Source organism: Vigna unguiculata, chromosome 3, assembly GCF_004118075.2.
Source record: "Vigna unguiculata cultivar IT97K-499-35 chromosome 3, ASM411807v1, whole genome shotgun sequence".
NCBI lineage: Eukaryota > Viridiplantae > Streptophyta > Magnoliopsida > Fabales > Fabaceae > Vigna > Vigna unguiculata.
In genome coordinates, this window is record NC_040281.1 from 6,025,170 (window position 1) to 6,049,024 (window position 23,855).

The 23,855-nt window shown below is 31.5% G+C and overlaps 4 protein-coding genes across 7 annotated transcripts; 2 read left to right on the top strand and 2 right to left on the bottom strand.

Moving 5' to 3' along the window:
• The first annotated feature begins 5,855 nt into the window (after nucleotides 1-5,855).
• LOC114176909 (heavy metal-associated isoprenylated plant protein 23) lies at nucleotides 5,856-7,312 on the top strand. Of its 3 annotated transcripts, none has more exons than XM_028062105.1 (3): nucleotides 5,856-5,943; nucleotides 6,366-6,532; nucleotides 6,742-7,312. In XM_028062105.1, exons 2-3 carry the CDS (start codon nucleotides 6,370-6,372, stop codon nucleotides 7,038-7,040), a joined length of 462 nt encoding a protein of 153 aa, XP_027917906.1. In that variant the 5' UTR covers nucleotides 5,856-5,943; nucleotides 6,366-6,369; the 3' UTR covers nucleotides 7,041-7,312. The 3 variants fall into 3 exon arrangements, with proteins under 3 accessions (XP_027917906.1, XP_027917908.1, XP_027917907.1); XM_028062107.1 differs by lacking the exon at nucleotides 5,856-5,943 and adding an exon at nucleotides 5,991-6,234; XM_028062106.1 differs by lacking the exon at nucleotides 5,856-5,943 and having other exon boundaries at nucleotides 6,241-6,532.
• Nucleotides 7,313-10,929: 3,617 nt separating this feature from the next.
• Nucleotides 10,930-13,180, bottom strand: LOC114176937 (photosynthetic NDH subunit of lumenal location 4, chloroplastic). Of its 2 annotated transcripts, XM_028062143.1 has the most exons (7): nucleotides 12,774-13,179; nucleotides 12,577-12,669; nucleotides 12,435-12,495; nucleotides 12,284-12,352; nucleotides 11,866-12,000; nucleotides 11,295-11,402; nucleotides 10,930-11,223 (listed from the first exon to the last, which is right to left on the bottom strand). In XM_028062143.1, exons 1-5 carry the CDS (start codon nucleotides 13,098-13,100, stop codon nucleotides 11,918-11,920), a joined length of 633 nt encoding a protein of 210 aa, XP_027917944.1. In that variant the 5' UTR covers nucleotides 13,101-13,179; the 3' UTR covers nucleotides 10,930-11,223; nucleotides 11,295-11,402; nucleotides 11,866-11,917. The 2 variants fall into 2 exon arrangements, with proteins under 2 accessions (XP_027917944.1, XP_027917945.1); XM_028062144.1 differs by lacking the exon at nucleotides 11,295-11,402 and having other exon boundaries at nucleotides 10,931-11,223; nucleotides 12,774-13,180.
• A 319-nt stretch (nucleotides 13,181-13,499) lies between these two features.
• LOC114174905 lies at nucleotides 13,500-15,210 on the top strand. Its single transcript, XM_028059641.1, has 2 exons — nucleotides 13,500-14,089; nucleotides 14,187-15,210. Exons 1-2 carry the CDS (start codon nucleotides 13,535-13,537, stop codon nucleotides 15,006-15,008), a joined length of 1,377 nt encoding a protein of 458 aa, XP_027915442.1. The 5' UTR covers nucleotides 13,500-13,534; the 3' UTR covers nucleotides 15,009-15,210.
• Nucleotides 15,211-21,130: 5,920 nt separating this feature from the next.
• LOC114175883 (L-ascorbate oxidase) lies at nucleotides 21,131-23,493 on the bottom strand. Its single transcript, XM_028060725.1, has 5 exons — nucleotides 23,114-23,493; nucleotides 22,937-23,029; nucleotides 22,642-22,848; nucleotides 22,372-22,539; nucleotides 21,131-22,267 (listed from the first exon to the last, which is right to left on the bottom strand). Exons 1-5 carry the CDS (start codon nucleotides 23,399-23,401, stop codon nucleotides 21,311-21,313), a joined length of 1,713 nt encoding a protein of 570 aa, XP_027916526.1. The 5' UTR covers nucleotides 23,402-23,493; the 3' UTR covers nucleotides 21,131-21,310.
• Nucleotides 23,494-23,855: the final 362 nt, after the last annotated feature.

Consider the following 23,855-nt stretch of genomic DNA (forward strand, 5'->3'; position numbering starts at 1 on the left):
TATAATATACTTGATTTCAATATATATATATATATATATATATATATATATATATATATTAAGACTTGGAATCGTAATTTTTCTGAACAATTGATGTTTCTGGGAAGAGATAAAACAAAAGGATTGATGCAGCCTTTAGCTGCACCTTCCAACCCCATTTCCTAAAGTGGTTCTTTTTCTCATAATAGGAACCGAATCCGAAAAGGAAAAATAAAACACAGAAAGCTTCTTTTCCATCAAACATGAGCATCAAAATGTATGTCATGAGAGGACAAACAAATTTTCTTAAACTAAAACAGAATATATATGATGAAGGAATTGCTAATCCTGTAAGTATTGAAAATAACTTAAGAAAGATCTCATTAACTTTGACTGAAGTAGTAATCATTATAGTTAATCGTGTTATGACAAGTTTTTGTATGCACTGGATAGCCACCAGCAGTACATGATATTTAAGATAAGTACTACTTTTTAATTATGTAAGTAGAATAATTTTAAGATAAGCCTTAGTTTGATTTTGTTATTTTGGTTAATGTTATTAGATTGAACAGTTCATTCCCCACCTAAAAGTTGCTCATGAGGGACCATATCAATCTTTGTTATCATGATTTTAAAACCATAAATATATATATATATATATATATATATATATATATTTTACGAAAAATGATATTATGAATCTCAATTTTTTATTTTTATTTTTATTTTTTAACATGATTTAGTATGAGTCATTAATTTTTTTTTAAAAAAACGATAGTAATATATTAATCAATTACTTACACTAAATCATATTAAAAAATAAAGAATGCAAGTAAAAAAATGAAAATTATAGTGTATTTTTCTTATTCTAAATGCTTTAACGTATGCATGATCACTATTAGTACGTGGCTATTGTTTTGTTTCCGTCACTAAAAGCTTGCGGTGATGTTTTGGTGTATATTGTGATGCATGTTTCTTTTTCTCACCTACTAACCATACCTATAAGTTTAGCACATTTGCTTTAGTTTTTATTTCTTTCTTTTCCTTTCTCTTTTTCATCACTTTTCCCGAAAGGAGAAGCTTTCTGTGCACAATGCTTTCGAGAGAAAAAGGTTTTCATGCAGTTTGGTTTAATGATTTGATTAATTGTTCCCCATTCGGGCACTTTAAAAAAAAAAAAAATAGCAATGTTATGATATTTCGTTGAACTTCTCGCACCGAAAGAAAAGAAAAGGGAAGATAGTGCTTGATTTTATAAATGTTGGTTAATTTATTTTTTGAAATTTTAGTAAAATATACTATTTTGGTTTCTTAACATATTATATATTTGTCCTTTTACTTTGTATTGTTATACTTTTATAGACTATAAAGTCGTTTATTGCTTAATAATGTCAAGGATTACACTAACACCTTGTAATAATTTTAAAATTAAATTGACCGGTGTTCTTAATTTAAAAAAAAATGTGATCTATTATGAAAAGAAAAAAACTTTGCCATCCATTAGTTATGGGTGTATGAACACTACTAAAAGAACTCATATTTTATGTCAATTTTGTTTTAAATTTTTTTTAGAAAATACTTATAAATTTTATTATGAAAAAAAGTTTATAGAAAATTATTGTCAATTTTTTTGCAAAATATTTTGTATAAAACACTTTTCACAATAAATTTTATAAAAAATACTTACGAATTTTATAATTTTGTAGGAAATAATTATCCACAAAGAAATCACATGCCAATTAAGATTCTTAGAAAAAGTAGCAGGAAAAAATCTTTTCTTATAAATATTTTTAACAAATTTACAAGAAAAATCTTATGTAATATGAGGAATAATAAGAAGAAATATAAATTTTATGAAATAATAAAATGATTAATTTTTTTTTCTGCTTTTCAACGTGAAGAAACTCCTTGATTAATTAGCCTGTATATTATGAAAGATTTGTCATACATAAGAAGAAATTTTCTTGTTATATTACATAAATTGGATAAATTTCTTTAAAATACTCTGAAGAGATAAGAATAAAATAAATTTATGCATAAGCTAATTTGCAGTTACATAATTTTTTAAAATTGTATATGAATTAATTTTAAATTATAAAAAATGTTAATTTCTTTTGTTTCTCTAGTAGTAAATTTATGAATAAATTTATTCAAAGAGGTACTATGAACCATTTAAATCGGAAAAAGAATGGTAACTCTTTTTTTTCGGAAAAAGTTACGTAAATTTATTAATTTTTAACTGTTTTTTTGTATATATATTTTAAAAAAACAATAAAATTGATTATTTAACGCATGAAAATTAAGAGAAGTGACGTGACTTTTTCGGAAAACAATACTGAAGATATGACTAGATGCTTTTGTTTTAAAGGAAAGTAGAATTAAAACTGACCGTTAGTTATAATTAGCATTTAATTTAGTATTAACTCTAAGTTTACTCCAAAGAGGTGAAATTGATAAGTTTTGTCCATAGTGGAGGCAACAAATTAATGGGTGCATATATAGTTGTGAGGAAATGGTTATTTTTTAGGTTTATTGATCCATCAAATAATATATGTATGATGATGTCATGGGGTTGGTGAAAAGAGTTAAATCACATGCATTCATTCAAATGGACATCTATTCTATATATAGAGGCCATCATATAGCTGTATAGGAATAACCAAACAGACAAAACGACATGCATACACATTATACATATCTATTATATCCATCTTATATATTCCAAAGTTTCAAGAGACACACATCAGAACTTGCAATGAGTTCAGCGACACGAATGAATATAAATAAAGGTTAAATATATTTTTTTCCTCAAATCTCAGTGAAATTTGAAATTTTTTTTTTAAACTGTTAATTAATTTAATCTTTTATTTTAAAAAATACGTAAATTTAGTTCTTTTAACTAAATTTTGTTAAGTTGATATGACGTTTCAAGCGCATTTTATGATAGTATTTGAATTGTTTACACCGTTTGACATATTTTCGCTTCAGTGTTAACTCAAATATTATCATAAAATACGTTTAAAATGTCAAATAAACTAAACAAAATTTAGTAAAATGATTAAATGTACGCATTTCTAAGAATGAATAACTAAATTGGTATAAAGTTTCGAAGAGAGACTAATTCTAAAATTTACTAAAATTTGAAAGACCAAAATCATATTTAATCCTATAAATAAATAGATAAAAGGAAAAAACTTTAACAGTTCTTATAATTAAGAATTTTAATGTTTTTTCTTCGATACTAAAATTTGATTTAATTTCTTACCTTGATTATATATATATAAATTAAACTGTTATTTTAAAAACCTACTTCATAATATATAAGTTCAGTGCTCAGTGCTCATTTTCCAAAGGTAGTTTCACCAACCATTAGCCTTAATAAAACATAAGTTATTATATTTTAATAAAGCTAACAAAAAAACTCCGTATAAATATGGTGCTTTGGTACGTGCAAATAAGAAAACTCTACCTCGTAACATGATGAAACATAAAAAATTTCAGGTCTCTAATCCATACTACAATATCACTTCATAACGAAATATTTTATAATATACAAATAAAATAAAATAAATAAAATAGATACAATTTTTGTAAATTAAACTTCCAACATAATAGAGTTGATAAGATTATTGTATTAGAATAACAGTGGTTTTGGAATTTGTGTTTAAAATTGCACCAACTCCTCCCAACAGCTGTGGTGCGTGAAATGTTCCCAACCAAACACCTTCGTGGCTTCTGTCATTTCACCACTGTCTGGAACAAAAAACAAATCATAAAATTAATAACTCTTATTCTCATTGTTAATTATACTAATTAAATCTTAAAATTCACCCAACAATAATGCAAATGCCAAGACTCTAAAAACTTTATTTCACAGACTTTTATTTCTATATATGACAAATTATCAGAAATTTAATTTTAAACTAGTAACTATAAATGCTATTTTGTTTTATGAAATGAAAGAAGTTAAGTTTATTTCTTTTAGAAGCCTTTTTCTTAAGAAAGGCAATGCCATGGAAGGTTCAGAGTTTTACTTTTGTTACAGAATATTTTTCTTTAAAAAAGGGGCACTGTTACTTTTTTATCAGCCAATAACATGATTTTTGTAAATATATAAGAAAGAGGATAAGGGTACAAGGAATCCACCTTAACAAAAAGCTGTTTTTGCAGTCGTCAACCACAAAACTCATTCTAACTATATAGTTCTGTCCCAAAACATCAAAGTTATTTTCATTTTTTATTTTTTATTTTTGAGAAAATTATTTCATCAATCAGAAGAATTCTTTCAATTTAACTCACTTTTGATGAGCAATTTGAATGCAAGAACTTTGAACAAAGTATATAAAAATTAAATTTACAATTGTCTTATCGGGAGACTCACAGTGATCCTAGTGTTGTATGATACATATAATCTTAAATAAAATTATAATTGATGGTAATTGATTAGTGAAGTTTATTTATTTTTTTCATTTGAAATGAAGCTCTATTTTTTTTTTTCTCAATTATTTTTGCATGATGTTTCATACTAATTAAAATTAATTGATAATTTAGTTTCCTATATATCTTTTACTAACTTTCCCATTTTTCTTCATATAACTAACCAAGTCTCAGTGAGAATGAGAAGTGAAAGAAAATGATTTTCACGACGATTAAATAACTAAAATGAACTCCGTTTATACTTTTACTTGATATGCTCTTCTTATGTAAAAAGAAATAAAATACATATATATTGCTATATTTTTGCTTTATATTGTTATTTATAAATTAATGAAGAATATCAAGCTTTTGCATGTGAGATAAGACTGACATAGACATGTTAATATATATAAATTTAAACTTACTCGTACCTTATAACCACCCGTTTAGTAATAATAGAGTGTTTCTTTTCTTCCATTGTATATCATATCATTTCTCCTTTTAAGTTCTTTTTATGTTACAAAATAAGATAACCCATTAGAGATGTTTTAAATTATTAGATTATTGAGTTGCTTAAATTATTAAAAGATATAAGTGATATAGATGACCGACCATATTGAGATGACTAAACATATTTCGAGACATTTCTTAATTTGAAATTCTAAACTTTTATCGCTTACTAAAAAAGACATTTCAAAAATTTTGAGCATACTACAATTTAGGGTTAAGTACAATTTAGAGTTAAATATATTTTTGTTTTTTAATTTTAAGTAAAAATTAAAATTAGTTATTTTCAAAATTTTTAATCCAATTTAATTTTTAACTTTTTATAAATATATAGATTTAGTTTTTTTAACAATCAAATTTTATTAAGTTTATTTGACGTTTTAAACACATTTTTCAACTAATATTTAGGTAAAAATGTCTTAAATGGTGTAAATAATTTAAATATTACCATAAAACGTCAAATAAATTTAGCAAAATTTGATTAAAATGACTAATTTCATACATTTTTTAAGATGATAAATTAAATTGATCAAAATTTTAAAAATGAATTAATTCCAATTTTCACTTAAAATTAAAAGATAAAAATCATATTTGACTATATTTAATTGTGTCAATCTAAATATTTTAATAAAGTGAGATTATTAAATATAGTCTCAAGAAGGTTTTTTTTTTTCCCACTAACAATACCATTATTTTAATTTTAATTCCATTCGGATAACATCGGAAACAAGATCCATTATGTTATGTATGATCTAAAATGAAAGAATAAAAAATTAAATTTTTTAATAAATTTGATTTCATACTGTTAGAGAATATGGAAATAGCATTTTCAAGGGAAAATCTGGGGGTGCGAAAAAGGGTTGTTTTGCGGTGTTATGGGGACCACTACCTTTCCTCTGTTTGAATCTGATTAAACGTCTCTCTATAAGTTGGTTCTAACTCTGTGACTCTCCCTCTGTGAGTCAAACATCTCAAACGTTGTATACAAGTTCTTCACAGCGCATAGCAGAGACCAGTGTTTTTTTTTTTTATTATTTCAAGGTAAAGAAGGAAGGAAGGAATCCATTTCTTCTTCTTTTTTAACAACAAAGAAAGTTCCTTGCATCTTCTTTTGTTTCAGACCTGGCTTCCCTTTTGTTTTCAATATCAATCAATCTGTTGTACCAATATAAAAAGTTCTGTACAAACCGTGTTAGCATATACACAGACTGGAATAAGAAAGGAAAGAGTCTGTAATAAGATAACTAAAGTGACAGAGATATAGAAAAAAAAAAAAAACATTGTATGGAGTTGCAATGGTGTGTGTGCTATATATTTGTGTGTATGTATAATGTATGCTTCCCAGTTTCACTCTCATGATCTCATCAAACACCTCTTTATAGTATACTCCATTCTTGTGTTGTGACACATTCAAGAAGTTTTGATCTTTGTTGCTATATTGTTCATCTTTTGTTTGAACACAGAGAAATGGGAGTTGGAGGCACACTGGAGTACTTGTCTGATCTAATGGGTAGTGGCTACCACCACAAGAAGAAAAAGAAGAAGCAGTTTCAGACGGTGGAGTTGAAGGTGAGGATGGACTGTGATGGGTGTGAGCTTAAGGTCAAGAACGCCCTCTCTTCACTAAGTGGTGAGTTGCTCACATTCTTGTCATTTTTTCATGTTAGCTATGATATACTCTGATTTAATTCTGATACTATATTAGAAATATTCAATCTACGGAACTTTCAACGTAATTGAATTTAGAAACTCTTCCTTTTAACTTTACGGCCAAACAAATCTTATCATTTATTATATATCTATCCGTGTTACTTATCGAAGATGAAATGGTGAGTGCAGGAGTGAAATCTGTGGAGATAAACCGTAAACAGCAGAGAGTGACGGTGAGTGGGTATGTTGAAGCAAACAAGGTGTTGAAGAAGGCGAAGTCAACAGGGAAAAGGGCTGAGATTTGGCCATATGTGCCGTACAACTTGGTGGCTCAACCATATGCAGTTGCAGCTTATGATAAGAAAGCTCCTCCTGGTTATGTGAGGAGAGTGGAGGTTGCTGCAAACACCGGAACAATCACAAGATATGAAGACCCTTACGTCACCATGTTCAGTGATGACAACCCAAATGCCTGCTCCATCATGTAGACAAAATATATGCCTTTCTTTTCGCACAGCATTGTAAATTTTCAAATTTTAATGCAGTGTTTTTGTCTTTTGCATTTTCATCTTCTTGCTTTTCTCGACTGTTGACTTCTTTTCTGGTTATTACATAAAAAGATGAGAACAATGTTGCTGTGATGTGATCATTGTTTTCCTATTTTCTTTTTTTTTCCTCAGCATTTCAGATTGTACACTTGTTTGCCTGTACCATTGGCCTTGACCTTGGGATATGATATGACATCGTTTTTGTTGTGATTCTCTTTCTGCCATAAATGAAACTGGATAGAGAGTAAAAACATCAATACAACCATATCATGTGCATAACAGTGAGAAATAGTTTATTAGATATGCAATTATCTAAATGTACCAGAGATATATTTTTAATCCTCAATGGTACTTATTCGTAGTTTAGTTTTGATCGTTTCTTAAAGTTTATTTCCAATTTTTAGTACATCTTGAATTCAATTTTGTCTAGTTTTCTAAAAACATTGGTTGAAGAATTAAATTTAAATAAATTAGGTGTTTTCATAAACTTTAAAATGTAATGAGAGAAAATTTTTCCTTTTACTTTTGATCTATAATTTCACAGGTCTTCTTTCATTTGTACATACAAAAATATATTTTCTCAAAATTTTCTTAAATTAGAAATTGTCTTCATTAAACTTCCCTGTCTCATATTTTTTCATTATTTTAAACAAGGTTATCAATTTCCACCAAGGATAATATCATATCATCTATTGGAATGACAATATTGACCTTGAACTAGAACAAAAAATAATTAGTTTATAAATCTATTTTTCTTTAGGATTTTCCTAAACATTAACCTCTGCACTACCACACACTATATTAAGTAATAAGAATAATTTTTTCTTGATGTGAAAGACTAAACAATAACATACTATATTAAGATTTTTCTGCAAATCCAAATTACTCTTAACAAAAAAAGAAAAAACAATGAAAGAAGAAGATCTACTGAACTCAAAACATAACATAATTTTATTGTCTAAGAAGTTGATTACAGGAGAAAGCAAACTCTTCTTATATAGAAGAGTCTTCTTATATAGAAGAGTGAAGACTTCAAAAGTGTCAAAGAAATAAAGTGACAACAGTCATAAAGCTGACAGATGTTACGATTGAGTTTGGAACATAAAAACAGAAATTGATTTGCTTTCTTTGACACTGTAGTTGTTTTTACTCTTCTATAAGAGTTTGTTTTATGTTGTAATCAACTTCGTATACCATAAAATTTTGTCACGTTTTCAGTTCAGTAGATCTTCTCTCATTTTGTTCCTCTTTTCTATTAACTCTCCACAACCAAACTTTAACACTGATGCTAAGATTTTGGTTGGTGCAAACTCAAAAAAATAAAGGCATCAAAATTTGCAATTTTTTACAATGTTATCATTCACAAGACATTACCTATTAAAAATAAGGATTGAGGAAACTTCACCATTCCTATTACCATTGAAAAATTGTCCATGGGTTGTGCATAGTTTGATTTGGTGGAAAACATTAATTTGATGTCTTTGTATACATCGGATAAGGTTGAAGATATGGAAGTGAAACCAACACGTAGGACACTACAATTTGTAGATCAATCTGTCAAATATCCATATGTTTTTGAAAATATTCTTTTAAGATGTTTTTTTTTTCCTGCAAATTTTGTGGTGATGGATATGACTAAAAATTCAGAAGTTCCCATAATCTTGGGGGAACTATTTATGAAGATATCTCAAACCATTATTGATGCTAGAAAGAGGAGATTCAAGCTTAAAGTTCAAGATGAGGTTATCACTTTTAATGTTATAGATACCACATATAATGGTGTTTATTTTTTATTAGATGCACTTGCTATGATGGAGGAAAACGTCTGAAGTCAATTGCACGTGTGTTCTACTTTGGAACGAGTTTTACTCAATTCTTTTCAAGAACTCACAGAAGGAGGAGGAGAAAGATGTAGAAAAATTTGAGGCTTGGAAGTGTTGAAGATATAACAAGAGAAGAATTTATGTGAAGAGAAACCTAAGTTAGAACTTAATATACTTCCATCTCACATTAAATATTGAAGAAAATCAGGAGAAGCTGATACATTTTTTACTTAAAGAAGAAAAACTTATTATTTTGAACTTATATAAATGGAAGCTCTAGAGTGACATATTCCCAAATGGCTATTCATAGCTACAATCACTATTATTAAAGTAATTGGATCTACTATAAAGTAATTACATTTTTTATTATTCAATTATAGATTATTATTATTATTTTGCTACTCTTTTATGGTTAAGTTTGTTTTGGTCTGTCCATCTAATTACGTGTTTTTTTATTTCTCAATTGTAATTGGGAAATTACATTGAATTGTGATATAGATAAAATAATTAAGATTTTATATGCTTAGGGATAGAGTGAGAAAGGACAGGGCATAGTTAGAACCCTTTTTCTTAAAACTATTGACTTAATACACTAATTCAAAATATTTTAGCACTTCAGATATTAACGCTAGAAAAATTGTGGGTTGATGATAATTAGATCTTGGATGAGAAATACGTTAATTACATTTTAAGAAGCCTAACTGACTTTAAATCCAAAGATTTGACTCATCCAAATTAAATTCATGGCGCAAAAATCTAAAATTCAAATATCTTAATATTTTTCATTTATTTTATATGCAATGGTCTCTGATATATGGTTATTTTATCATTCAAATTCTCATAGTATAAGGAAACTATACTTTATTGCCCAAACACAAGCATATGTGGATAAAACTTTTACTTATCACTTTATTACTTATAAGGTTTGGTAATTTTGTCAATATTCTTAACCAAGCAGAGAAGAATATCGTTAGAAAGGACTCCAAATTGCTTGCGATTAGAGGCATTGATTATTTTTCCTGTTGTATACATTCACAGTGGCATTGCATTTTGGCTTTGCCGACCTAGTTACGGAACACTTGGCCCCTCTTATCACCAAAAGGGAAATTTTGACAGTGTGCATTGGAGCTATTTTTGAAAAAGCATACAAAATTTAAACCAATTCCAATACGCTTGGTTCCCAGAAGAAGGTGAAGCAAACAGGAACAATAATGTTGAAGGAAGGCATATCCTTTTTCTCTCAATCAACGTGAGGCAGGAATCAGCTTTACTTTTTCATCTTTGGCTTTTTCTATTTCCCTCTCCCTTTACCTGATCCTCACAAAGTGTAAAGGCACATGCAACCTCGGGATAATGTAGAGGATTCAACATAATTATGCAGATGACTATTCTCATTATTATTATGATCACCCCAACCTAACGTCATCACGTTGTAAGAAAATATTCAATGGTGAAAAACGTATACTGACATAAATCCGTTAAGGTTGAAGGTATTCATTTATGCTGTCCGATCTAAAAACTAGTCAGTCACACCAACTGGTGAGCCCATGTAAGTGTAACATGTTTCTTAAGCACTACCAAATTGGGTAGATAAATTTTAGATTTCAAATTTGCGCTGCTTGTTTAAACATATAAAGTTCTATTATGTCAGAATCTGTTCACAGTGAACTATTATCATTCAAACAGAAGCAATAAAGTTTAACTGAGTCATGCTTATATAAAAGCTAGTCAGATGTTAGCTAGTATGACTGGGCTAATTTTCCTCATAAGTTGAACCAGACACAGAAGCACGACTTGCGTTTCAGAGAATTAAAATTTAGGATGCGTTTAGTTAGATCAATAACCCCAAATGGATTATTAATCAAATCAGCATAGAAATCATATTTGAACCTTTTTAATTACTAATCCTGTTTAACTTTCAAATTATGACTCTCCCTTTGCACTGCTTAAGCAAATATAGTCATGCCTATTTCGGACTGGAAGATCAAAAGGGTCAAGCATGCCATGTATTAGAAGTGACATTTATTATATGAAGAATTAATAAATTTTTATCATTCAGAGAGCAGTATTGAAAATTACATTTACACTAAAGATACACAAGTTGCTCGCGTGTCCTGTGCAGAGATACACGTGAATTATCTAATAGATATCCCAGGAAGAACTGGTCCTTTTTCTCGAAAGGGATATCCAGGTCAATCATGTACCACTCCACTAAACAGGAACAATAACTTAAGGTAGCTGGAATCAGGAAGGAGATTCTGCCAAACAAGGTGATCCACATTCTCCTCTATTTCATTGCTCTAAAAACAATAAGAAATTAGAATTGTACCTATTTTAGATAAACTAGGCCAGAGAAGAAAAGAAAGCATACCAGTAAATATCACCATTATCTCTTTAGCAATAATAGCTTTAAGTAGAGGTTTTCACGTTATACTACAGGAAGATATATTAAATTTATTTACCGCAGGTCTGCTTCTACCTGCCATTTAAACAACATAATGTAAAATTCACAAAGAACTCTGTTTGACGCAAGAATCGAAATATTAGGCAGTCTATGTTTTAACTATGATCACTTTTGTCATCAAATTTTAATTCTTCTTATTAGATATGATCAATTCCAACCGAATAAACTACTAAAGCAGTTGATCAATGCTTTATCATGCAGGTGCTTATTAAATATAATGAATGCAAGCCAATTAAACTACTAAAGCATGTGATAAATGTTTTATCAAGAAGTAGCATACATACAGATGCATAGAATCATCTTGTTAGATGGCCAAGAATGGAAGTTGTACTATTTTGATAATTAGGAAAGAAAACCAACAAGGTTTGATGCCCATTTCCAAGCATACAGAAAGTAATTTAAACACAACAATAGTGTTTGGCTACCATTTCAACTACATATTTTAAGAACATAAAAATTCTGAGTTATGGAAACTCACCCAATTCACGTGTGGTTCATATGCATATAGGTATCTGATCAGATGAGTTCGTTCACCTTGATCTGTTCCCCGAATAAAGCTCAACAAAATTAACATCATACAGAAGAGTGGCGTTGGCGGGTATGTTGCAGTCACCTATTCATTGAATCAGTGACAAACTTATCAAAATCTAACAAATTTAACGAATCATCTTCTGATAATAAACCATACACTTAATATGTACAGCTTTTTCTAGAACATAAGTAATGAACTAAAAAACGCATGTTCCATGTAGTAGTTAAAAGAATCCTAAACAAGTAGACAAGAATTTTACACACACACACACATATATAAAATTTTCCCCTCTCTATAGTGTTATTCTACTACTTTATTGGTGTTGCAGGTGCAGTTAAATTTTCCATATGCGATGAAAAGTAACCTGAGAAGCACCCCGCAGGTTCAGGGCCATATGCTAACTGTGGAGGAATCTGCAGTTTGCGTTTCCCACCTGGGTTAAAAATGGTAAATTAGCAAGTCTATAAAGAGACTAGCAAGTGACACGTGTCATGATCTAAGAATTAAATTAATACCTATCCGCATTGGAGGTACTCCTTCACCCCCTAAAATTCCCTGATCCAGTCCCCTGATTACCTGGACACAATACACTCTCATATGTCACAACATAGCAAAAACTGTTACTAAATACCTTAAGATAAAAAATAAATTCTATACCTTGCCAACACCAATGCGCATGGTGAGAGATCTACCACGTTTATAGCTGCTATCAAACACTATTCCATCGGCAAATCTCGCAGTATAGTGAACCTATGTTGCACATACCATTAATATTCATAATCAGAACAACAACCGATAACTAACTAACAAACTAAAATCTTTGCCTGCGTGCAGAAATTGAGTGAGTAACTAACATTGATAAGCTCACCGAGTGGAGCTTCTACACCGAAGCCCTCAACAATATCACAGTAACCGAGGCCAGACTTCACATACTTGTACTCACACAAAGGCTCTCCAACGGTGGCGTAGTATTCGATTCTTGTGGCGTCCGCGTCCAACGCCGTTAAACCCATCACCCAAGCCGTTACCAACCCAATACCCATTCCAACCAATGGATTCTTGTTACTGTGAACTGCACATGGCAACTTAGTAGGCGCTTCGCAATTCTTACCATTTGGTTTCCAAAAACACGAAGGAGAGCAATAAGGAACGCGAACACTGGAACACAGTGAGAGTGCCATTTTCCTTTCTGTTTCACGTTATCTGTATCTCTACCAAACTCTTTCTGTGCCTCACTCCCGATATTAACGGTTAGCTTTTTCATTCCTATTCTTCATTTTGTTTTTTAGCAAATTAAATATCTTCCGTCTTAAGATTTTATAAAAGAAAAAATAAACTCTACATTTTTTTGGGCTATAAAATGACATATATTGGGCCTTCAAAACTTAATTGGGCCAGCAATAGAAATCAGAAAAAAAATAAATAAAGAAACTCAAGAACGCTCGCTCTAACCTCAAACGGCCACGTAACTACCAAGCACGTTTCTCAATATTCCCCTAACGAACTTCTCAAAGCCGTTCACTCGCGCGCGCTCATATAACCATCTCACTGGCTTCATTTCCCACTTGCACTCACTCCCAACTCCGATCTTTGCTTCTTGAATACTCTCTCCGCCATGGAAATTTTTTTCTCCCTGCGATTTGCGCTTCTCTGCGCCGCGTCTTTCGCTGCCATACTCTACGGCACCAAGGCCACGGCCACAACCGCCACCCCTGCCACCAACCAAGGATTCGAAGCTCCCTTCCCGCCATCCAATCCTCCACAAACTCCGCACAATATCCAAGAACACTCGTTCTTTTCTCACACCGCGCTCCTCCCTCCGATCTTATCTCACCTCGGCTTCCACGAGCTGGCAACGGCGGCACCGTCGCTGTCTGACGCAGCAACCACCGCTTCCTCGGCCTGGAATGGTCCTTCCACAATCTTTGCTCCCTCTGATGCCTCTCTCCGCACCTGCGTTTCTTGCTCCGTCCCGAACCTCCTCCGCGAACACATCGTTCCCGGCCTCTTCACCATCGATTATCTCCGGAAACTTGCTTTCGGCACCAAGATTGAGACCTTGAGTGCAGGACGTTGCATCACTGTTACCTCCGAGACGCATCATCTGAATACTAACACCTACACCAACAACAACAACAACAACACCAACTACACCATGGCCGCCGCAAAGGTCTTCCTCTCATGTTGACTTATAGATTAATTCAGTCGGAATCTCTTTATTTTCTGTTCAGTTTAATCACTATGTATTTGTTTCCTCTTTCGCGAAGGTTTTCATCGGTGGTGTGGAGATCACGCAACCGGATCTTTTCAACAACGGCATGGTAGTTGTTCACGGCCTTCAAGGTTTCGTCTCCCCTCTATCCCCGTTCTCTTGCGAGGTGGAGAGGATGACGTCGCTCTCGTTTCCGTTCCATCCGGATCAACGTTCCGGTCACGGTCAGCATCATCTCCCCTCTAACAACCCGGCCGCGCAACCTTCTATGATGCGCTTGATGCTCCGAGACGCGATGCTCAGGCTCCGCAACAATGGCTTCAGCATCCTCGCCCTGGCGATGAGGGTGAAGTACGCGGAGCTCGTGACCCTCAACAACATGACTGTGTTCGCCGTCGATGACATGTCCATCTTCTCCGGTTCGCACACTTACATCAGTAACGTCAGGTTCCACATTGTGCCGAACCATTACCTGTCGATTGCGGATCTCGAGAAGCTTCCGCTGGGAACTGCTCTGCCGACTCTGGAACGAGGTCAGCCGCTCATCATCACGACCTCCGGCGGAGGAGAGGCGTCGGCACCGATGAGGATTAACTACGTGAGGCCTAAGGTTGCGGATTTGATTCGCAACGTGAAGATCGTGGTGCACAGTGTGTATTTGCCGTTTCCACATATCAATCCTGTGGCTGCTGTTTATGATACTATCGTAGGCGGTGAAGGAGCCTCAGAAGGAGAGAGTGATGTTCCAGATTCTGCAGAACAGACGCCGCAGGGAACTTGTTCTGCTATTGATGGACGTGGAAGTTGCGTCACTGGTGTGCCTCCAATGCCTCACGCCAAGGCAATGGTGGAGATTGAAGACCACCATGGCCTGTGAATAATTCCGTCCTCAGATTCACGATGTGATCTGAGTGAAATTTGTAGTTAGTTCACTTTGTTATCGATGTTAGTTCTCATTAGCTTGAGTACTGTGAAATGTACGTTCCTTTAGTTTGAGCTCGACCTGTGTATAGTCTTATTCAGTCAATCTTGTTGATTTTGTTCTTCAATAAAACCTTCACAAACGTTTAAGTCCGTTACATGCATACTTGAGAGATTTTGGTTTATAATACAAATTTAATCAGATTTTTTTTTTCTTACATTTTAACCCAAAATACTATATATGTTTTGGGAAATAATGAAAGATGAAATAATAGAGTTTCCATACCATAATATGTGATTTGGCTTCACCTTCAACTTAAGTTCAAGATGAAATTCCACTAAATATATATAATGTATCTTTCTATCATTCTTTTGTGATCATCTAATACTTGATTTTAGATGTATCTTATTTATCGAACATATGAATGGGTAATATATCACAATATATGAAGAGGTTTGATAATATATAGTAATAGTTTTTTTAGGTCAATTAGTGTCGAGTCATTTCCTTGCATGAATATTATACTGAGGTCAAAACCCTGTGAGTTAAGATTAAAAGATTGATTAATAAAAAAAATCAGAGGGAGATGCAACAAGCACAACCAAGTCGTGACGATGCACATTCTGAACCTGAAGCTAAGTCTCAATAATACAAAACCAATCATCAACCTCATTTTAAAGACCAAAAAACTTGATTGATGAGAAGTAGTCATTAAGCATGAAATGGCTTCCCGGCCTACAGGTTTGCAAACAGATATGGAGTAAAGTTCTAGTATGGCCCATAAGACGAAGAATCTCATTGTCCCGTCATAGATGACATTATACTTCTACAATGGAAACCTCGGTTTTTTTATATTTTAGGGTCGATTTTAAGTAAAATTTGTAAAAATAAATTCGTTGAAATTATTTTTTGTAAAAAAGGATTAAGTCGTTAGGACGGAACATTAGAGGTGAAATCGTCCTCCACTTAACCAGTTTTAAAAGGTGAAATTGTTATGAGAAAAGCCATTTTCTATTTATATGAAAAGTGAAGTCGTCCTCATACGTAACGACTTCACTTTTCAATTTTTTTTTTTTAATTTTAACATTGTATATTTAATGGCATCCATCCAGTTTTTTAAAGTTATCAATATTATTCACCATTGTAGCACGTTGGTCACAACCATTCCTTTCCTTCCATCTTGCTCTCCACAAACTTTCTCTCAGCTTCATTTGTGGGCTCTTTCTTTTTCTGCAAAGTGAGTGCAGCCTGAGGTTCTTTCTTCAAATTCAAACATTTAAAAGGGCCTTTAAGCTCAGCCTTAAGACTACTTGTTTTGTCACAATCGATGATCACGCTGTATGCGATACGTGTTCCGCCACTCACAGAATACCAGTGAGAAAACTCCCAATTCACCTTCTCCTCAAAACTTCTGTTTCCAACTTTGCAAATCACTTTACAAATATTTAAAACTTTAAGGCTAAAATTTGAAAAAAAAAATTGAAAAGTGAAGTCGTTAATTACCAGTACGACTTCACCTTTCATATATGTAGAAAACGGCTTCCATCAATACGATTTTACCTTTAATAAAAAAATAAAAGAAACCGATAAAGTAGAGGACAACTTCACTCTAATATTGTCTTCCACCCTAACAACTTAATTCTTTTTTAAAAAAAAAATTTCAACGAACCTATTTGTACAAATTTTATTAAAATCGATCCAAAAATTCAAAAAAACCGGAAACCTCTGAGCATTTCTTACTCTTTGGTAATCTTTGGTAAATAAAGGACCCACAAACAAAACATATATTACTTCTACCACATCAGCAGCAAGTGGTAGTCAAATAACAAGGTAGTGTCAAACTCCCATTTTCCTGGATGAAATGTAATGGAACTCTACTCAAAAAGTGTTGCAATCCTTTGGTAGTTATTTCTTACATCACTCAAAAAAGAGTTACATTACATAACATAGAAACATATTACTTTTCACTATTTGGAAAATAGACATCTCTTATTGCCAATGATAAAAGGTTGAGTCAAATTTTTAATTATTCATTATTTATTTCACTAAATAGAACGATACTAAACCTTTAAATATAAGGATTGTCCACCAATTTTATAAATTCTTTAGGAAACATGTTCTTTACAGACATGGATTACCACATAAGGTTATCTCTAATGAAGGTAGACAATTTATTGACAAATAAATTAATAAGTTTGTTCGGTAGTTTGGAATCAAATATCAAATCTCTAAATCCTTTATTTTTCAAGCCACTCATTAAGTCATCTGAATAAATTCAATACTTCATAATGGCCCCACATCATTTAACAATTTGACATCAAAAGAATTCGCAACTTAATAACTTGAATGTTAATTTTAACCATTAATTTTTAACCTACTTAATCTTTCTCTTCATATTTTTTTTTGTAAATAATTAAATTTTGGGTTACTCTAAGCTAATTATATCACTGATCTCCATATTTTTTTCGTCTAAATTTTAAATAGAAAACTTTTATATCAAGCCAAGGGATAGACCACTCAGGCAAATAATCACAGTAGTGACCAACGTTGAGCGCCATCTACTCTACGGTAGGTGCCAATGAAATTCAGTAAATGAAAGTTTTCAATTAAAAATGCAATTTTGGATAAAAATATTTGAAGAGTATTGCTATATGTTTGAAAAGATGCGTTTCCTATAATACAAATATGCTTGATTAACATATTTTATTTATCAGGGATATCACTATCAATTTAAGGTGTAACACTATAACTGATTATCAAATTATCAATATCGATGATCTATGATCTTATAGGTTTTTCACAGTGTCAATTATAATTTTGATTATTTTTATATTGAATGTAATATTTTCATGATTTTGGATATATATATATATATATATATATATATATATATATATATATTTTTTTTTTTTAAATTTTAGTGACTTATAATATCTATTTATCCTAATATTTGTATATTTGCTCACTAGTCATTCTTCTCACGTATAGACTTTTGTCCCGTAGTCTTTAGATACAATATCAAAGACAGTGTGTTTTGTACATCATTTTATCAAAGTTATATAAAAGACTTTTATTAAAAAGAAGTATTTTCTATATGATAAATGAGGTTTTAAAGTGAACTACAATATAACTTTTATAAGTATTAAAGAAAATATTTTACTTAATTTTCATAAAATACAAAAATAAAATAAATAGATAATTTAGTTTAGAGAAAAATATAATTTTTAAAAAATAGTTTGAAAATAAAATAAAAAATATTTAACCGCTCATTATTGTAAGCAAGCACCTGGAGTCTGTTGCTTCCTCCACTTCCATAATTTCTTTCCACAGTCCATCCGATAGACCTTCCATTTTGCAATGTGAATACTTTATAAACGGGTTTAAAATTCTATTTATATTTATTTTTATTAGTTAAATATAGTATTATTGTTAAAATAGGTTGTAAAATCATATGAAAAAAATAAATACGTAAAAAGAATTAATGATCTTGTATTTCTATTTTATTCTAAGATTAGATAACAAACACATTAAATTGTCGTAACAATGACAGCTCATTGTCCTCTGAATAATAATAAAAGGAGGTCATTAAATCCTTTAAAAAAACATAGAATTCACATTAAGTAAAAGATTAATAAAAAATATTTAATTTTTCTTGAAAATATTGGAAACAAAAAATGATATTAAACATTTTTTAGAGTTTATTTTATTAATAAAATGAGTTAAATTTAAGTTTGATATTGAGTTGCGTTTAAACAAAATGCAACTACGTAAATGTTATTTATCTGATTTATAAACTCACCCAACGTACACAAACTAAATAACTTTATTTCACAATTTACATAAAAATAAAAAAAAATGATTAATCATTTTTTTTAAATATTAAAATTTAATTTTATATTTGTGAATTACTTTACTCTCTTTTTTTTTATAATTTTTCTTAGAAAGAGAGAATGTCATCGTGTTCTTATATTATATTAAGAGATCACAACATTATTAAAAAAATACACATTTTTTGTTAATTTCTTTTTGAATTTTTTATGTAATATTTATAAATTTTCGTTATGAATAATAATTTGAAAGAAAAAATACTACAACATTTTGTAAAATATTTTGTACAAAATATTTGTTACGTAAAATTTTATAAGATATATTTATGAATTTTATAATTTTATAAAAAATAATTATTTACTAAAGAATTATCTATTAATTAAATTCTTAGGAAAAATAGAAAAAAATATCTAACAAATTTTTTTAACAAATTTTTAAGAAAATTTTCTTGAAATATGAAAAATTTGATGTATTATTGAAAATGATATATACAGGAGATAGTCAAAGGAAAATAACTCCAAGGTAGAAAAAATGAAATTAAGAAAGGGATGTCTACTATGTGCGAATATTCATGGAAGAAAGTTGATACAGATTAGTTGTCAAGGAGAGGAAGAAACGGGAAAGAAGATTTTTCTAAGTGATTTAGTCTGAGAAAACACTTCATATATTTTAAATTAAAAAATATGTCTTTGTTTTTCATTTTATTTTAAATTACGAAAAAACAAATATATATGAGAACAAATATTTAAGTTGCAAGTTAAGTTCGTGATAGAAAATTCAAATTTTGAAAATTTAATCATTTTGTCTTCTTCAACGTGTCGAGCAAAAGTTCCTGTTGCTTGCCTCGTAGTTTCCTTTGCGATTAACAAATGACTTTGTACATGGTTTTGACTTAGAAAAAGTACAAGTTGTAAATTATTATGAACTAACGAAAAGACATTGAAAAAATTAACAAACCTGGATTAAAATAATATTATATAAAATTAAATTCTTAAAACGCACTAAACTTCAACTATTATTATTATTTTTGATATATCCTTATCTTCAGAATTAATAAAAATAGACTACAACACCTTCAAAGAAATTACAATGCGTGTGACATGTATATATAAACTATTAAATATTCTCTTTCGAGATGAACTCGACATGATGATACACCTTATGTATGATTAACTCAACACGTAATTTGAAGGTGAATTTAACAGATAAAATATAGTTTAATGTACTTATAATAATGTTGTTTTGTTTCTAAGAGACAAGCTGCAGTTCTTTTCGTTACAACTTTTAATCAACTCTAATTAATATTACAATTTGCAGATTGACCAGAGATTAGAGTCTTGAAAAGCTTGTCAATTAATTAACTAAAGGTGAATGAGTTAAGATAATCATCAGTGCAGGCCATAGTGATAACAACCAAAAAAAATAACAATTTCACTTCAAGATACCATTTTTATGCTGTGAGATTTAAACCATTCTGCGAATTGACTATTATTTTGGTGATGACTGCGTGATTTATGACCAAACATACGCCAAGATTGCAGTAGGTAACGATACATACTGAAAATGATATAAACTAACATACAATCGGCTTCTTAGTCAAATATATACCAAAGGCATTCAGTGGATGTCAAAAGATTCGTACATCAGTATTCATAGATAAAACCTGTCATGTAACAAATAAATATTGTAAAATGGATATTTGCATATAAACAGATATGTAACACATACGAGTATCATAATGTATCTATTTATGAATACTTGTACATTTTATACTATAATTTAAATTAAATAAAAATTAAAAATATTTTATTAAAATATTAATATATTAATTTTGAATGAGTCATTTTTTATCAATTAATTTTAAAATATTTTCATTTTTTTTAAATTGTCATTCAACATTATTTAAATGAACTATTTACAATTGATTTAAAATTTATGAATGTTATGCACATATTTTTATTTAAATTTATAATTAAAATATGTTGTAAAATGTTAATTTTTCTTTTAAAAATATTTGTAGATATTAAAAAAATATGCAGATATATCCGCACGGATATAAATATGGATATGGAGCACATATATTTATCCAACAAGTAGGAAATTATTACATGTACTCTACCCGTTTCGTTGACATCTCTGTGTATAAGCTTACTCACTCTTATTAATATTAATATATATATATATATATATATATATATATATAATAAATAGTGAGTATTTAAATATCTTTGATATTTATAAACTCAAACTTGTGCATCGAAATAGTTTTCAATTTATCAACTGCTATGACGAAGGAAGTACAACTACAATTTACAGCATAACAAAGGTGTAGTATGTATAATACAGACACATTTGTGGTGTAAAAAACAAATATATGGCATGATAGTTCTGGTGGAAAAGAATTGAATGAAAGCAAAAATGCATGGTAACTATGGCTTATGAAAACCTTTGGTTTGACCACAACCCATGATGGATGAAGGTAGCTTCCCAACCCTTTCTATTCCTTCTTCGAAAACCACTCCCATGCCCATATAGAAGTGAGATTCTATATGGCAATGGAAAGCCCACACGCCAGGGTTATCCGACCTAAACCTCAGCGCTGTCCAACCAAAGGGGTGCACCGGAACCGTGTTCTTCATTATGGGATTCTCCAAATTATACTTTTTCGTATCATTGTTCACGTCAAACCTTCCCTTCCCGTACCCAAGAACCCAAAAGTCGTGCCCGTGAAGGTGCCACGGATGCGTCTCGCTGTTGTTTTTGGTCATGGTGTTGGCATTTTGAAGTATAAGATCCACCGTTGTGTTGAACTTCAGCCTATAAATGCCGTTGCTAGAAGTGGCATTCGCGTTTGGGGACACATTGAAAATGTCGTAGTTGGCAAATTCATGGCCGTCAGGGGGAGGAGTGGGGTCAAATGCGTTGGTTATGTTCTCTTTGAGGGCGATGAGATAAGGGGTGTGAGGGAGAGTGAAAGAGACATTGTTGACAGACCAGTGTCTGTATTCGCTTATGTTGTTCTGTGTGTTGAGGAGTATTATGACTCTATCCGAGGTTGTGGGGGGCTTGTGAATGTATCCTTGGCGTGCCTTGATGGCGAGGCTCTGTGCCAGCCTTGGCTCAGCGTCGTCCCATGCAGGAGGGGAAGGTGGAACCGTCGGAGGGGACCGTTTTGGGTGGTTGGGGTAGTAGTTGAAAATGCCCAACCCTGGTGGGGTGGTTCTGTTTCTGCTTACCACGTTTGAGGTTATCCAATAGTTCCTTGAAGGGTCTTGATCTGTTTTCACCAGAACTGAGTAGGTCTCACCAGAGTATATGAAGAGGTTTTTCACCACAAACGGTTCAACATAGTGACCATCTGCTTCAACCACCGTCATATTATGGCCCTGCAATACAAAATAAATAAACTTTTAGTACAATTTATACTTCAAGTTAAGCTAATTTTGAGAATATGTATGAAAGTTGATCTATATACAAAACCTTTGATTACCTCTATTTGGAAACTAAGTGCAGATAAAGCAGTCAAGCTGGCAATTCTGAGTCGGTATATTTTCCCAGGGATCACAGTTTGTGTAAAGGGAGAACATTTTGACATGTCACAAACATCTGTGGAAAGTTGGGAGCAGTTGAATCTTCCTTTTCCATGAATCAGAAGTGACTGGGGAAAACAAACAAACACATACAAGGAATAAGAATAAAAGCTAATTGAAGAAAGGAAAAAGAAAAGAAGGTAGATTTTTGCATTGAATTTTTAATTTACCTGAGGTTCTCCCACCCATTGAAATGGAATTGAAGACAATCCAGCAGCTTGTTCGTAAGTGCTCTTATGGTACCAATCGTTCAGGATAATGCTTCTGTCAAAGTCATAGGTAAAGGGTTCAGGGTCACGGGGTGCCACACGAATTAGTCCATATAGCCCCGCTTCCCTTTGCATTCCGTAGTGAGCATGGTAAAGATATGTACCAGGCTGTAACACACAAAAGATTCAAGCAAATTAGATATAAGAACTCTTATGCATGAAAGAATTGAACACATAACAGAAGATAAAAACTTACCCTGTCTACGACAAACCGATAAATAAATGTGTCGCCAGGCAATATCGGACATTGAGTTACCCCTTCTGTTCCATCAAACCAAGGAGTTCCAATCTGCAACATACAAAAAACACACGTGAATAAACAATTTTAAACTTATATTTTGATGATGTTTTGTTGTAGAAAATTAAGGCGAACCTGTCTGATCCCATGCCAGTGGATGGAGAGGTTTTCTGTGAGCAGAGTGTTGTTAACTTGAACAACAACTGTGTCACCCTCCTGAGCCTGGATGGTGGGTCCTGGAGTGTTTCCATTGATTGTGATAACCAGCTTCTTAAAGCAATCAGGGGACCTAAACTCATACTTCACATCCCATTTGTAATGTCTATTTCTGGCCTCTGCATTACGGAAATTCCCAAAAATGAGGAAGAAACACAGAAGCAACAATGTCGGAATAGCCCTTGAGCTGAACTGAAACTCAACCATGCCTAACAAGTAAAATATGCCTAAGAAAGAGAGAAAAACTAAATTAGATATAGTTTAGAGATGTTAGTTTTGGTTATTGATTTGTGTACATTGTTTGAGCCAGGATTGTCTTTATATAATGGATATGGAATTACATTATTATATCTTTTATTGTTGGTTCCGCCTTTTCACACTGAGTTTGAGTAGTGAAATTTTGATTTTTCTCACCGTGTTGACCAGTAACCACTTACCCTGCCGCGAAGTTTCTCTGTCATTATTTTTGGCCATTTTGACCGTCTCTCTGCGGAATTCAAAAGTACTACTTCATCATCAGTCTGTAATGTAATGTGAATTCATGTAAAACCTTCATCTTTATTTTCAGAATCAACATGTTTTCATTGGCCTTTTTAACATGTAAGAAACACAAACAATCTTTTATTTTTGGGAATATCTTTGTTAAAGAGGTTTTTCTTTA